Source organism: Calidris pugnax, unplaced genomic scaffold (assembly GCF_001431845.1).
Source record: "Calidris pugnax isolate Ruff unplaced genomic scaffold, ASM143184v1 scaffold349, whole genome shotgun sequence".
Lineage (NCBI taxonomy): Eukaryota > Metazoa > Chordata > Aves > Charadriiformes > Scolopacidae > Calidris > Calidris pugnax.
In genome coordinates, this window is record NW_015091088.1 from 91,329 (window position 1) to 106,469 (window position 15,141).

At 39.9% G+C, this 15,141-nt stretch overlaps 1 protein-coding gene across 4 annotated transcripts in view; it reads left to right on the forward strand.

Annotated features, from left to right (window-relative positions):
* The first annotated feature begins 35 nt into the window (after nucleotides 1–35).
* The window catches only part of ATP8A1 (ATPase, aminophospholipid transporter (APLT), class I, type 8A, member 1), a 109,009-nt gene continuing 93,903 nt past the window's right edge, over nucleotides 36–15,141 (forward strand). For all 4 annotated transcript variants that reach the window (XM_014957821.1, XM_014957823.1, XM_014957820.1 and 1 more), the window contains exons 1-3: nucleotides 36–236; nucleotides 10,333–10,447; nucleotides 12,390–12,489. In XM_014957821.1, coding sequence (XP_014813307.1) covers nucleotides 188–236; nucleotides 10,333–10,447; nucleotides 12,390–12,489 — 264 coding nt within the window. In that variant the 5' untranslated portion in view covers nucleotides 36–187. The remainder of the gene's footprint in view (nucleotides 237–10,332; nucleotides 10,448–12,389; nucleotides 12,490–15,141) is intronic.

The window sequence follows — 15,141 nt, forward strand, 5'->3', positions numbered from 1 at the left end:
CGGCGGCCCTCCCCCCCCGCCTTAACCGGGACCCGCCGCCCTCGCCCGTCCCCGCCGCCTTGGCCCCCGGCCTCGCAGAGGCGCGGGCCGCGCTCCGGCGAGCGGCAGGTGCAGGGCGCGGAGCGGGGAGAGGCGGCCGCGCCACCGCACACGCACCCCTTCCCGCCCCGCTCCCCGCCCGGCGGCGATGCCGGCGGTGCAGAAAACGGTGTCCGAGATCCGCTGCCGCGCAGAGGGTAAGTGCCGCCGGGGGTTCCCCGCCTCGCCCCGCCGCGGAGGGGTCTGCGCCGCCTGGCCGGGAGGGGGCGGCGGGGAGAGGAGGCGGGTGGGCGAGCACCCGGTGTCGCGACGGGAGTCCGTGTCGCGACGGCTGCTGCAACCCCGATCGCCCCTCCGCCGCGGCCTCCCGTCCCGCTGTGCCCCGCTCCATCCGTGGGCCGGGCATGGTGTTGCTGATGGCGGCGGTGGTGTCGTTCTCCGGGCGGTCCCGTCCGCGGCGGCTCTCCGTTGTCCGCCGGGGCCGGTGAGCCCCGGGCAGCGGTTGCTCGACAGCGCTTCAGGGCGAGCGGGTGTTGTCTTGGCCCCGGGAGGCAGCAGCGGCTCATGGCCTGGGGTATTTGCCCTGGGGTATTCCGCCCAGGGGTAATGCCTCTGCCATAGGTAGTGTGTTAAGTGTCTGCTGGTCATCAGGAATAAGGGTTTCTGGTAACAGGGAACCTGCCTGAAACCTTCAGACCATGCAGGTGTTTTGTGCCTAAGGGTTAGGATTGCTCGCCTTCGGATAACAGCACCTCAGGAACTGCCTTGCTAAACGAATCGCTGAAGAGATCTTAATTTATTGCATGCAAAAGTAAGATTTAACATCACTGATGGCCAAAGCAGCAGTGTATTGGGACAGCTGCTGATGTCCACTTTCTGTAGGTAATGATAGCAACGTCGCTGTAATGATGCAGGTATGCAGGTTTTCACACTTAAACCATTATATCTGATTATTTTTTTTGCTTTGTTTGGCTGTATAGGGAGGTAGAAACTTTCTCTAATCCTTCTTCAAAAGGATTTCTTTTTTTTTTATTATTTTTTTTTCTTTTGCTAGGAAGAGCATGAAGAAAGATAGATTGGAGGTAGACTGTTACGTTGATGTTCATTTCTGTTTCTCCCATTTTACATGCCTTCTTCCCCCAGAAGGAGGTTTGTAGGAGGTCTGGCTCTGCCTTTACCTAGGAAATGCTAGCTGGCCAAGAAATAGACGAATGCATCTTCTTCCAGGAACACTGCTGAAATATGTTTACAGCCAGAGCAGCCGTGCTGCTGTGCTCACAGTGATTAGTAGTACCATAGAATGGTATTAGTTAAATATCCAAATTTTCAGTGCTTAATTTCAGTTCTTTTCCAGACAGTTGGTTTTCACTGCAAGCTTAGCACAAGTAAATTGGGAATATTGATGCTGTCTTTAAAATTATCTAATTACGGGAATCTTAACGGTTGTTAAACAAACAAATGTGGTGTTCCCTAAAGGTAAATATCTATCTAAGATGTGCAGATGCAGTAAAAGGAGGGAGGGGGAAGTCTGCCTTATTTGAATAGTGTTCAAGGTTGGATGACATGTAAAATAATTGAATATGGTGTTTTATAGGCTTGTCAAAAATACTTTTTTCAGGTCTGAAAACCTTATGAAACTTCTCTTAAGAAAGTTAGCTTTTGGGAAATGATGTGATTCATCATAGCAGTGGAGTTACTGACTTATGCTATACTTTCCTATATATAGTATTACTCAAAGAAAAGTAGTTTCAGAACTGTTACTGGTTTCCTACTCTAAGTTTACTGCCTTACTTGCTGGGTCATTTTACTTGTGTTCAGTTCAATTTATTTATACTCAGTTCATTCACAATGAAACTGACATCAGTGAGTCTCTTACTTTCTTGTTTCTTTTTGAGATAAATAGATTCCAAGTCTAGTTAGTCCACACGTTTGGACAGTGTGGCTACCATTGCTAAACAGTTCTTTGTAAGCTAATGTTCCTATTTTCTAAAAAAAAGAAAACTTCACAGTTCTGTGATCTGGGTCTCATCCCGAGCATTCGGCAGTGAAATAAACGAACTGTGGAACCCCAGCTCTGGTGTCGTGGTTTAATCCCAGCAGGCAAATAAACATCACACAACCGCTCGCTCAATCTCACCCAGTGGGATGGGGAGAGCATCAGAAGAGTAAAAGTGAGAAAAGTTGTGGGTTGAGATGAAGACAGTTTAACAGATAAAGCAAAAGCCGTGCACACAAGTGAAGCAAACCAAGGAATTCATTCATTGCTTCCCATGGGTAGACATGTGTTCAGCCATCTCTAGGACAGAAGGGCTGCATCGCACATGATGGTTACTTGGGATAACTCTGAATGTCCCCTTCCCCCAGCTTTATACACTGAGCATGACATCACATGGTATGGGATATCCCTTTGGTCCATTGGGGTCAGCTGTCCCATCTGTGTCCCTTCCCAACTTTTTATGCTCCCCCAGCCTTCCTGCTAGTGGGATGGTGTGAGGAGCAGAAAAGGCCTTGACTCTGTAAATACTGAAAATGTCCCTTTATTATCAATACTGTTTCCAGCACAATTCCAAAACATAGCCCCATACCCACTACTATGAGAGAAATTAACTCTGTTCCAGCCAAAACCAGCACATCTGGCCATCCAGGAGGCTCCTGTGCAAAGTGATGATAAGGCTGCCTTCAGAGACCTCCATCAAAGTCTTAGCTGCAGTGCAGAGTAGGAATTTTTTGTCATTGGCAGGGTCCCTGTATGTTCTTTGGAAGTCTCTGATAATACTGTAATCACAGATACCAGCTTCCATAAGTGCTGTTATGGCATTGACCGTTCCTTAGAGTAGCCTAACACTTGTGGGGATCTGATAGACAAACTTAATATTACTTCCCTTATTCTAGAATTTTTTTTATTGTATCTTTGAGGTTAAAACCTCATTTTTCTCTCCTGTCACTACAGCAACTAATTTCTGCTTCAGAGACCTTTTCCATGGATCACGAGCTACCTTATCAGGCTGGACAGCCTTGACATCATCTCAGAACTGTGCACTCTCTGACATGAAGAGATAGTAATACTGTTATTAGAGAAAATCAACTGTTGTGCTCAGATGGAATGAACTAAGTTGGAACTGTCAGAACAATGCACACATGTATCATTCCCAAGAATTGGTCGACAGTTGCACGAAAGAATTGACACTACACTATGTAAATTACTGCAAAATAAAAATTGTAGATGTTTTCACATCTGTAAGACAATGTGACCTGCATAGAGAAAAGGATTTGGTTATAAAGGAACTACTAATTTTTGTGGGATTCTTCCAAACCTCTTATACGCTTATAACTTTTACTTCATAGACTTTTGTGCCAATTATCCCTGTTGCATGGAAGAATACCTGCAGTTCACCATAAGCCTAAGAAATGCTGCAGTTCTAAAGTGGTATGTGTATCAATAAAGTCTTGCTTAAAGCATGGAACATTTGGCCTCCTAAACAAATTTAGGAAATCAATAGGTGTTTTTTCACCACCGATAACCTTAACTCAGAATTGTACCTGGGCTTCAGATATTTGGTGGTGTGGAAATAGCACTGGTGTCGTGTGTTCTGCAGTTGCAAAACACATGGGGAATCTTTGAGTAGTGTAGCCTACATCTAGCTTTATTAAATACAGCAATTAACTATGGTTATTTTAGCTATATGGAGCTGCACAGTCAATGTATGCATCTATTGAATAATATAGAATGTAATCATTCAAAGCATGTTATTTCTTTTGAGAGACTCTGGGAGAGTGAAATTGTGGTTGGCAGTTCTTAATAGGGTTCTCTGAGGACTGAAGCGTTAATGCTTTTCGTGTGTGTATTGGTGGAGTTCAGTGAACTGTATCAGATCGTCAAGAAAGGAAGAAGTTTGAGGTACCATGGTAATGTCTACCAACAACAGTAGGTAATAACTAGTTCTTCATATTAATGCAAGTAAATGCCTGTATGAAAACAAGGTGAAGCTGAACTTGTGCAAGATGAGATGACTTTCATATGAAGAGGGAAAGTGTTTTGAAATTCTGTAGTAGTCATCAGATCGCCTTCAGCAGACCATCTGTTTTTGTAATGCCTAAATATATCCTTAGGTATTTCTATTCATGGATTATAGGACTATATAACGTTTTACCAGGTGTAGTGCTTGTTATGGTCACTTGTGTCTGTTTTTTTTCTGCCAAGTCTGTTTTGCAGATTATGTTGAGATCCCAGTCCTTCACAACGGGGAAAAAAACTTGGTCTAGTTCTAGCACAGGCTTGGCTGTCTCAGCAGTGCCAGCAGGTTCCAGCAGGTCATTACCATTCCCTTCTGTGCACAGACTCCTCAGAAGGACAGATTGATGGGTCAGATTTAAAGGGCCTGTTCTGTCTTCGAAGGTCTACTATGGCATTATGACAAATAATTCTGAAGGCACCTTCTTTTTCATAATGATACCATCTTTGACCTGTCTGCATTCCTCGGGAATATGAGCCAGCAGACTTACTGATATAAGAGGTTCTTGGCTACAACACCAGCTTTCAAAGCTCTTGAATGCTGTACTTTGAGAATGAAAAAGAAATTTTTAATGATTAAATTAAATTCCTTTTGGTGATTTGACAGAGTTTTCTTTTCCTCCCTTTCTTTCCATGTCGATCTGTATTTATCTTTGTCTGTTGCTTGTAATGGAAATGAGACTGGTTTAAGGAATGAAAACTGAAACTGTTAAACTACCCTACCTAAAGGGAAATTTGGATACATGGAAAACATTTGGACAATGTTTACTCTTTAGAATTTACTGTTGTTGTTTTACTAACTTAGAAACTTTATTATCAAAACTGCATTAGGAAGAGTCACTGCAAATATTGTGTGTTGGAACAGAGCTGCTTCATACAAATTTATTCTTGGAAACAAAATATTGTCGTCAATGGAGTTTCTTGTTGGAGAAAGCTCAAGCTGGTTGTTTGGGGGCTTCTTGTTTGTTTCATTGGTTATTTATTTATTTGGGCTGTGTTGTTGATGAAGATGCTATTTCTGCTGCATACTGAAAAGTATTCTATGCAAAACACACATTTTGCTTTGAAATTTTTTTTCAGGTACAGCTTGTACCATGGGAAGAAACTACCCAGTTTTGATATTTTCAGAATTCTGTTTCCAATTTCTTCTTACCATTTCCCACTCTTGCATATAATTTACTTCCATTCTGTAATTTTGAACAGATTGAAGGAAATCCTGAACCAAAACCTCAGTTATTTATTGAGTAACTTTGAATGAAATTTGTGGTGTTTTGTGCTTATCCGTCAATAATTTCCAGATTCTGTGTTCCACTAACAAATAACTTTTGTAGTGCAGAACAAATGTTATGTACAGCCATTCTAGTTTATGCAACAGATTTGTAGAGGAGCTTTTTCATTAGGGTAATAGTTACATTCCTTTGATATTGAAGCACATTTTTAATTGGTTTTGGCCCTGTAGTGACATAAAATAATAAACTAATCAAAATATATTATCTGAAAGTGTGATTCTGAATATTATGAGAAAATTAGTTTTGAAACTTGCCATTTCTGAATAATAAATTATCAGAGTAGTATGATGTGTTGGCATTTCTTATTATTCTTTTTAAAGTGCTGACTTCCAACTTCTTTTAAGTCAGATGCTTTTCTGTCAGTGGGGGCATGTAAGAGTGCATGTCATAGAATCTGTTTGGTAATTCAGCTGTGGTTAAATATCAGCTCAACTCCAGTTAAATGTCAGCAGTTTTTACAAGCCACAGCAGAGGAAGAAAGTCTGGGAATATATTTGTTCTTCTTTCTGAATGGCAGGGCTTACTAGTACAGCATCACAGTTCCTGTTTGAAATGTGATAATTGCTGTTTTACTCTTGCTAAATATAAGACTTCACATTATGACTAAGAACTAGCTCAAAATTTGCTGACCTTAAATTGTTTGGCCTTTAGGCCAAAAAGAGTGATTCTGCTTTCGATTCTAAGCCCTGGAATAATGTTTTTCTGATCACTTACAGACTACACCTTTTAAAAAAAGAGAGAATGATTGTTTCATCTTAAGTTTTTACTTCTATTCTTCATACTGATTTTTCGTAATCAGAATTTTGTAACGGCTGATGCTTTGCTATTGTCTGTGCATATGTTGTGGGGTTTTTATCCTTCCTGTCTGAATTCTGTACTTCAGGTTTTTGTGTTTTTTGCATAGTCAACTTTCTGAATGTTTAGGTCAACACTCTTTTGTTGTCTTGGAACATTCTAATGGACGTTCCTTCTACAGAAGGTCAACCAACTCTTTGTAACTCCTGGGGTGTGTTAGACGCATCCTTTTCAAACACACCTTTACCAAAAATGTAGCTGCTTTCACCAGGGGAGGATGTGGTGGAATTTCCCTTCCGTTTTGAAGCATGGATATGCTTTATTTGTTCTTGCAGTTACTTGTGGACAATATTTTTATGATAGGCCAGCTTCTGCTTATTTGATTGATAGGCTGAGTTCATACAAATTCATTTGATGCCAATGGATACATCCTTCTGAAGGAAGAAATATGACATTTAGTAGCTTTTTTGCAAAGTGGTGAGCTTTTATGTAGACCTGCTGCGCTGAAATGTGAGGTTAGTCAGCAGTTAAACTCTAGCTTATAGTTTGGGCTTTTAAAATTTCATAGAAAAGTAGCTCTTAAAAGTTGGGGGGTGATGTAATGCAGTTAGGCTCAGGTTCATGAGTATAGTTTGATAGATATCCTACTTCATATTTGAAAGAGAGTAGTTGATATATGTCTTAGATGTGGTTTCCTGTAAAGTGTCAGGTTGCATCAGGGATTGTAATAATGGGACGTATCTGTAGCCTTTGTTTCTGTCCTCTCTGACTGTAAATTGGTAGACATTTCAAACAAACATATGAACTGCCATAACTTTAACATCCTTCCTTGTTGAAAAGCGTATTCCTTTTTAATTTTAGTTCCTGGCATTATTTTGGGCCGTTTGAGTGCCAACCAGTTGTCAAATTCTTTACTCTCCTTACGTAAATAAAATATAGTGAGGATTTCCTTGTGTGTTGTATTTGAAAAAATGACTGTAATGAAATAAATCTTTTGATGATTTAATCTGTTTATGCTAGATGAGTGTGGGCGGGACATGGCAGAAATTAGAAATGCTTTGTGATAGTTTTCTGAAGATGCAAAATGCAAACAAACCCTGGGAATGCAGTAGATGCAATTCTGGTGAATGCATCCTGTGGGGAACTCTAGTCACACTCAAGGTGATACCTATGAACATACTGTCCTGTGTCTGACAAATTAGTGAAAAATTTCACTTACAAACATAAAGTATTGACTTTAAAAACAGAACAAAACTGTTGGAGGGGAGGCCTGTCCCACATGCAGGTGTATAGTGTCCCTGATGACATTTGGTATGCTGAGAGCCCAGAAACAGTGCCGGAGCTTTGGCTCACCTTGCAGCTGTGCAGCAGAGAGTCCTCTTTGACCTCGGGTAGTTTTGAAAATCAGCAGCTACCTGGCAAGAAGAGTGTGCCCAATTTCTGGCCAGGCATAAGGCAGCTGACTAGGAGAGATGCATTGCTGCAGAGGAGCTGAAACCCAGGTGTGCTGACTCTTCACTAAAGTTCTTGCATAGGTGATGCAAGCAAGATGTAATGGTGTTGGTGCAGAGGATGGCATATGGACATTTAAAGAAATGGCATCAAGGCAGTAGGAAGTAAGGTGGTGAACCTTTTTGCTGTCATTTTGGTTGAAAGAGAACAAATAAATGCCATAATACTGGTATATGAAGATAAATGTCTGTAGTTTGGCAGTTTTTTTAACAGACATAATATGTAGTGTTTAGTGCCTGCTAACATTTGCTTTAACTCAAGTCAGTATTCAAGGCTTATACTGGCACAGGGTTTTAAATGAATGCTTTAAAATTAAAGTAGTACATTCCACAAATGTGCAAACTCCTTCCTTATTTCCTGAACTTAGCCAGGCTATTGTACTTCTGACACAATAGTTTACAACTTTTCCACTGAAATGGTTTTGCATAACCTGTTTGTGAGAATTTGTACAACATTTGTACCACATGGTAGAACTAAGCTGTAAGTTTTCATGTGCAGCCTTGGTTATCCTTGATGTGCGTATACATTCTGATGCATTCAATTGAATTCTAACATAGGTTTTTCTCTGTGTAACTTTTGTCATTTAGCGTACAGAATGAACAGTGCTTATTTAACAAGCAGCTATACACACTGAGATCATTGTTATCATTTTAAAAAATTTTGATGATTGATTTATGCCCTACCTGTGTGTACTTTACAAGTTTCAGACTTCTTGGGCCTGTTGGTCATCAGTGTAATAGCTGAGTGGTTGATGAAACGTTAGTGAAAAGTCTTGAGAGAGAAGAATACATTGATATCCCCTTTTACAAATGAAAGTCGTGAGGTAGGTTGGTGCAAGATTCCTCCATAGAAGAATAGGCATAAAGCTCAGCTTTCACTGACTAGTGGAGGCAGGTTGCTGGGAACGTCAGTAGCTTAATAATACCATTTCAAGTTAAGCACACACCAAATGAAGAACATACTGATGTCACTTCTCTGGGAATAATACGGCAAGTCTCCCACAGAAAATTTGTAGCAGGTGAAGGAATGGTATTCCATTAACCAACAAATGCTTAGTGTCCTTTCAGTTCAAGATTAGTCCATCACAATCAGCAAGAAATCAGGTGAAAGTGGCAGTAGAACTGCATGAATTAGCAAGGAACATCTGACAAAACTAAAGTGTGAAGAGAACATAGAAGAGGTGAAAGCAGGGACGGATGGCTGGAGAGGAGCATAGAGAGGGATGTGGTTAGCAAAGCTAAAGCCCATCTGGGGTTTAATCTGGGAGGGACTTGTAGAAGCCCTTTTTGTTCTCCTTCAGATGTAACAGCAGGAAGAAGATGACTGCAGAAGTGTGGGCCTGCTGCTGAACAGGGCTGGGAACCTGGAGATAAAGGACATAGAAAAGAATGCAGTACTTGAAGCCTTCTCCAGTTTGGTCTCTACTGATAAGATCAGCCCTCAGGAACCACAGGTTCTTGATACCAGTGAGAAAAGTCTTTCTTGCTCCAGACTACCTTGATGGAGGAGGATTATGTTAGGGAGCACTTAAACTGGGAATACAGGAGTCCATGGGATCTGATCAGATGCATTCTGATGCAGAGCAGGGGCAGTTGGCAGGTCTTGCTCTTAGGCCAATCTTGGTTATCTTTGAAAGGTCAGGCAGGGTTCCTGAGGACTGGAAGAATATCATCCATCTCCCTGTAGGGAAGCTTACATTGGTTTCCTATGTTTGCTTAGTTTTAATTGTGACAATGAATTTTCTGTGAGTATTTCTGAGAACAGGGGATTTGTGCAAACAGATAGAATTAGTCATTTTAATTTGAGGTAGCTATACCAGACACATGCTTTTTGTATTTAATTTCATTGTTCAGACATCCTTTTGGTAAACTCTTTTTCTACCATTGAGATTAATGGTAAAGTTTTCACAGTTTTTATAAGAAATTCACCTATTTATGTGTTCTTTTGCAAACTCTTGTTACACTGCTGTTGGATGGGTGTGTGTAACACTAGTTAAAAAGAAGCACAAAGGGGAAAGTGTGTTATATGTATTTTGGACAGATATAGTACAGGAAAGTAGATTAAGTAGCATGAAACTAATTGTATTTTACGTGCAAAACTTGAAACTGATCTGCATTTTTTTGTTACATGTTGCCCAGAATTACTGGTATTACTGGTGTATTCTTGAACTTGCTTTTATGTCAGTGTTCGTATATTTCTCATGGTGCTTGCTTTTTTCTTATGTCAGTGTTCGTATATTTCTCATGGTGTCTTTTCTAAAATATTTACCTCAGTACTGGAAGTAGTTTCCAGAGTTTTGCGGGTTTTTAACTCAAGATCACTCATCTGGGAGAGACAGAAATTTATAATTTTTTTTGTATTCTCACTTCTTGATTCAGACCAGATGCATCAACAGACCATAGTTCATACTGCCATGAAATGGCACAAGCTATTTAAGCGTACTTATGAATTCAGCAGATTTTACAGTTATTTCATTATCATACATACAAAGCATATAGACTATATACCTTAAAATGATTTAACAGGTTGAAAGTTTTTTGGTTTTAAAGATCTTTACTTGTTATTGTGAGAAATTCAAATACATTGAGTTCACATTCACAGTAGAAGTTTTTTCTTGTCATGAAGTGCCTTGGATCTCATGTATTTCAATCTATGTATATGGAAAATCATGCTCTGTTTTTACAGGCTATGAGAAGACAGATGATGTTTCAGAGAAAACTTCTCTGGCTGATCAAGAGGAGCTGAGAACTATATTCATCAATCGACCCCAGCTAACCAAATTCTGCAATAATCATGTCAGGTATTAACTAGTGGTTTTGTTAATACATATTGAATTTCAGAAAGTTGCACGTTGCATAGCAAAAATGAAGGAAGACTGTGTATTCTACTTCTGCCGTTTCCTCTGACTGTAGAGGGGAATGAATTAGACCAGCAAGAGCAGCACAGCTGTTTCGTTTATAAACCTGACCTTCAAGTTTTTAAGAAGGGGATGACTAAAGGTCTGGATGGGGGAAGAGTTGCCTTTACAGCTGCACCATCAGCATATCCCTGGAGTATGAGTTTGTTCTTCAGCTTTCAGTTCAGTTGAAGTTCAGTTCATCTTTCACCTTTGAACATATTTCTGGTAGCTGGATGCCACTGTAGACATAATTCTCTTGAGCATGGCATTGTTTGTGCCTTGGAAACTGTCTTTTTCAGTCGACCACCTACAAAGATGCTGTGGTTGCTTATGAAACTAGTTTTGAATTTCAACTTTAAGCTTCAGCACTCTGCTGATGGTCTATGTTGTGGGTTTTTCTTGTTTTTTGTTGAATTTTAAGTAATAAACTGAATGCTCATAAATAATGTATATTTAGATCTGAGAACTCCCTCACTTCTGTTGTTAAAATTCAAAGTAAATGAATGGCAAAGATATCTCTGTCCCAAGTGAGAATAACGTGATGGGCTTTTTTTTCATGGACTGCAGGTGTTTTATAATGCTTTCTGTTTGTGTGTGCAACTTGCTTTTTCTGACCTTCCCTTTGTCTCTTGGCAGAGCTGAACTTTTTGCAGAATATATTCATGTCGCCTCTAAATTGACTGTTTTATGCAAAGTTAAATTAAATATTATTATTAACTTAAAAAAAAAAATTTCAAATATTCTTACAAGTGTTTAGCTTTTAAGTTTTTTTGCATGATTATTTTCGCTGTTACTGTTGTAGGACCTTAAGTGGTAGCAGTGTGTTTTTAAACAAATGTAAGGCTGGCAAAGAGCTGGGAACTCAAACATTTTGTGATGATGTCCTAGCAGAAGTTATTACACTAGGATAAACCGTATTCCGTTCTTTCAGCCTAGCAAAACTACATGTAATATCCAGTATTTATCAGTTTTGAAAAAGTGAACTTACCATTCAGTGAAGAGTGTAGGGGTTTTTTTATATTTTAATGGTATTTTGTCATTTTAGTCATTTTGGAAATGCGCTATTTAAATTCAACTGATCCTGTTACATTTTTTGCATTGATTTGTGCAAATTCATACTCAGTGCAGAAGCTCCACAGCTCCTCAGTCCTGATTTAGCACCCTCCTCGTTATGCTCATTACACCTCTTTCCCCAGGTGTTTTGTCTGAACGGGAGCCGTTGTGCAGAGCTGCCTGCCCAGCGTATGCCATGGCTGGTGGGGCAGGGTACTAGGACCTGCCTTACCTGCACCCTCAGAGGTGGTGCAGCTGACTGCCTGCTACCTTCTCTTTATTTTTTTTCCTTTGAATCATAGAATTGTTTGGGTTGGAGGTGACCTTTACAGGTCATCTAGTCCGAACCCCCTGCAGTGACGAGGGACAACTGGATCTGGTTGCTCAGAGCATTGTCCAGCCTGACCTTGAATGTTTCCAGGGATGGGGCATCTATCACCTCTCTGGGCAATCTGGGCCAGTGTTTCATCACTTCTTCTCATTGCTTGTAGCTGAGTGGCAGCCTCCCAGGCAGAGGTGACAAGGGGTCTTCTTGCTTCAACACAGAAGCTCACAACAGTCTCTGTGGGTGGCAGGCCCTTCCTTGGCTTACCTCATTCGTGAACGCTTGTGGGACTCTCTCTGTAGAAGTCTTTCAGTTTCTCTTTTAGCCAAAACAAATCCGTTAGCTAGCACGGAAACCGCAAAAGATTCTGTCTTGTTTGAAAGCTTGTGTAACTGAGAGGGAAGGAATACATTTGAAGATTTTTTTTCGTACTGTAATGTGCATATTTTTGTCTCTTTCTCTCAGCACTGCAAAGTACAACATTATCACATTCCTGCCAAAGTTCCTTTATTCCCAGTTCAGAAGAGCTGCAAATGCATTTTTTCTTTTTATTGCATTACTTCAGGTAAGATCAACAATAAGATGCCAACTTTTGAATGTTTTTGGTATTTGAAGCTTGTTGAGAGAGCATTTACACCATAGACAGTGTTTTGCAGAGATACTGAAGTTGGTGTACCATTATTTCTGAGTTCGTTAGCCTCGCAGAACAGCTGAATTGTGTAAATGTGCTTTCAATAAATGTTTGGGTTTGTGGGTTTTTTTACTCCTTGGAGAAATCGCCGTACACGTAAAGATTTTTCTGTGAAACAGGTTAAGTATAGCTAAAATGCTGTCAGGTGAAAAAGACGGTTGTGACAGGAAAAGGGCTATCCCTGACCCAGCTTACTGACACTTTTTTGAAGTACATAACATTTTACAGATATATAGCACATTTTGATTTTGCAGTGTTCAAGTTGATAAAGTAGATTGTGGGGCTTTGTATAGTGTTCTATGAATGAAAGGTTGATGGTGAATGAAAACCGAACTGTGGGCAGGTGCTGTGATTATTACCGTTGGCTAGTTCTGTAGTCTAATCATATTTGATAAATACACATTTTCTGCATAATTTCTAGTGTATATTTTGGAGTGCATCAATTTGTCTGTTGTGGAGGTCATTGTGTTAGGAATTGCTGAAATAATGGCATGCTATACTGCCATGTGTACTTTTTCCCAAATTGATATACCAAACAGAAATTGCTGAAATAATAGCATGCTATACTGCCATGTGTACTTTTTCCCTCCCTTGCTTCAGATGTTTCAGCAAGTGAAAGGTGATTCCTCTGTACTTATTCAGGTTTCTTTGCTGCTTCTGTAAATGCTTGGAGCAGTTTCTTAGGATACATCTGTTCAGGTAGCTTACACTGTTTTCTAGGCCAGGGGAAAATCTGAAGTTCAGAATTTCAATCAGTTGTCTGCCTGCAAACCTGTGGCTTCTATTCTCTAGGCCAGGAGAAAATCTGAAGTTCAGAATTTCATTCAGTTGTCTGCCTGCAAACCTGTGGCTTCTAAATAAACATCCTTTCTACCCCATCTGGCATCTCAAGCTAATCCAGTGGTCCAGCAGCATTTCTTGTGGTGCCACTGTGCACATCAAGCTAGTGACACAGAATATGAGGTTTCAGAAGCTGTTTGAGGCTTGGCATGAGTGGGTGAGAGACTGGCAGGTAGGTAGGTATTTGGGGTGGAGGAAGTGGAATGTGAAGAAGTGGAACGTGAGGACTTACAAGCTCACCATCTGCTATCAGTGAGACTGCACTGGCACGGATGAAAAATGCGGGGTAATGGAACCAGGGTATGGGCTACTGCCCCCTTTGCTTTCATATTTTGACTGGAAAATAATGTGTAATTGGAATGGGGGAGTTTGGGCGTGCATGTAGGGAGGAATGAAAGGGTAGGAATAGCTGGAGAAGTGATAGATCCGTTTCCCTTGTAGCCGGCACATAGGCAGTTGCCCAACAGTAACTTTCTGCCTGGTTTCCACGTAATTGCTTGAAAAATGTGGTCTAGAGTAACCTGAAAAACAGATCTATATTGGTCTTACTCCAAGAAACATAGCATTCGTACATATAGCATCCTGTTTTCTTTCAGATGCACAATGTGGTGGTAACAAAAAAGAAATGTGTATACATAAATAACATTGGCTGTTTTTCAAAACATTTTATGATAAATTGAGGATGTCTTCTAACGACATTGAGGCAAAGCTTATTAGTGTACTCTTCTTGCAAAGATCTCATTGTCATATGGGCTGCATTGCGTATTGTAAGTCTGTTAAGGCAGCAATACTCTGACCTATCAATTTTGCCATTAACAACTCTAGTTAGTATATAGATGATTATGGATAACCATCCATGTATATATTATGGATGCTGCATCTTATCAGCATTTACATTGCATACACATTTTGCTTGCATCACCTGTGCACATATGGGAACAAAAAGAAATGTGTGTAATACATAAATAACATTGGCTGTTTTTCAAAACATTTTATGATAAATTGAGGATGTCTTCTAACGACATTGAGGCAAAGCTTATTAGTGTACTCTTCTTGCAAAGATCTCATTGTCATATGGGCTGCATTGCGTATTGTAAGTCTGTTAAGGCAGCAATACTCTGACCTATCAATTTTGCCATTAACAACTCTAGTTAGTATATAGATGATTATGGATAACCATCCATGTATATATTATGGATGCTGCATCTTATCAGCATTTACATTGCATACACATTTTGCTTGCATCACCTGTGCACATATGGGGATTTCTTATAATAGTGTGGCAGAAGCAGCTAATTGAAATTTGTCAATTAATAACTAGTGTAATACAAAGTATGGGATTTCTTATAATAGTGTAGCAGAAAGCAGCTAATAGAAATTTTTTTCATTATGTCAATGTCAATTAATAACTAGTGTAATACAAAGTATTGCTTAGAGATTAAAATTGCAAGGAAGAAAAATACTTTGGACTTGTGTCCACTCTAACAAAAATCTAAACTAAAATATAATTTGTTTTTTCATAAATATGTATTTTCATTTAATTTTAGAAACAGAAAAGAAAGGTGAGTATTCTGTATTCTGCAGACACTAAAACCTCTGAAAGCAGTTCCACTGAATACTGTGCTATTTAAAATGCAAATATTTTATTGTATCAGCTTCTTTTGAGTTGAAGGCAATAAACGTCTT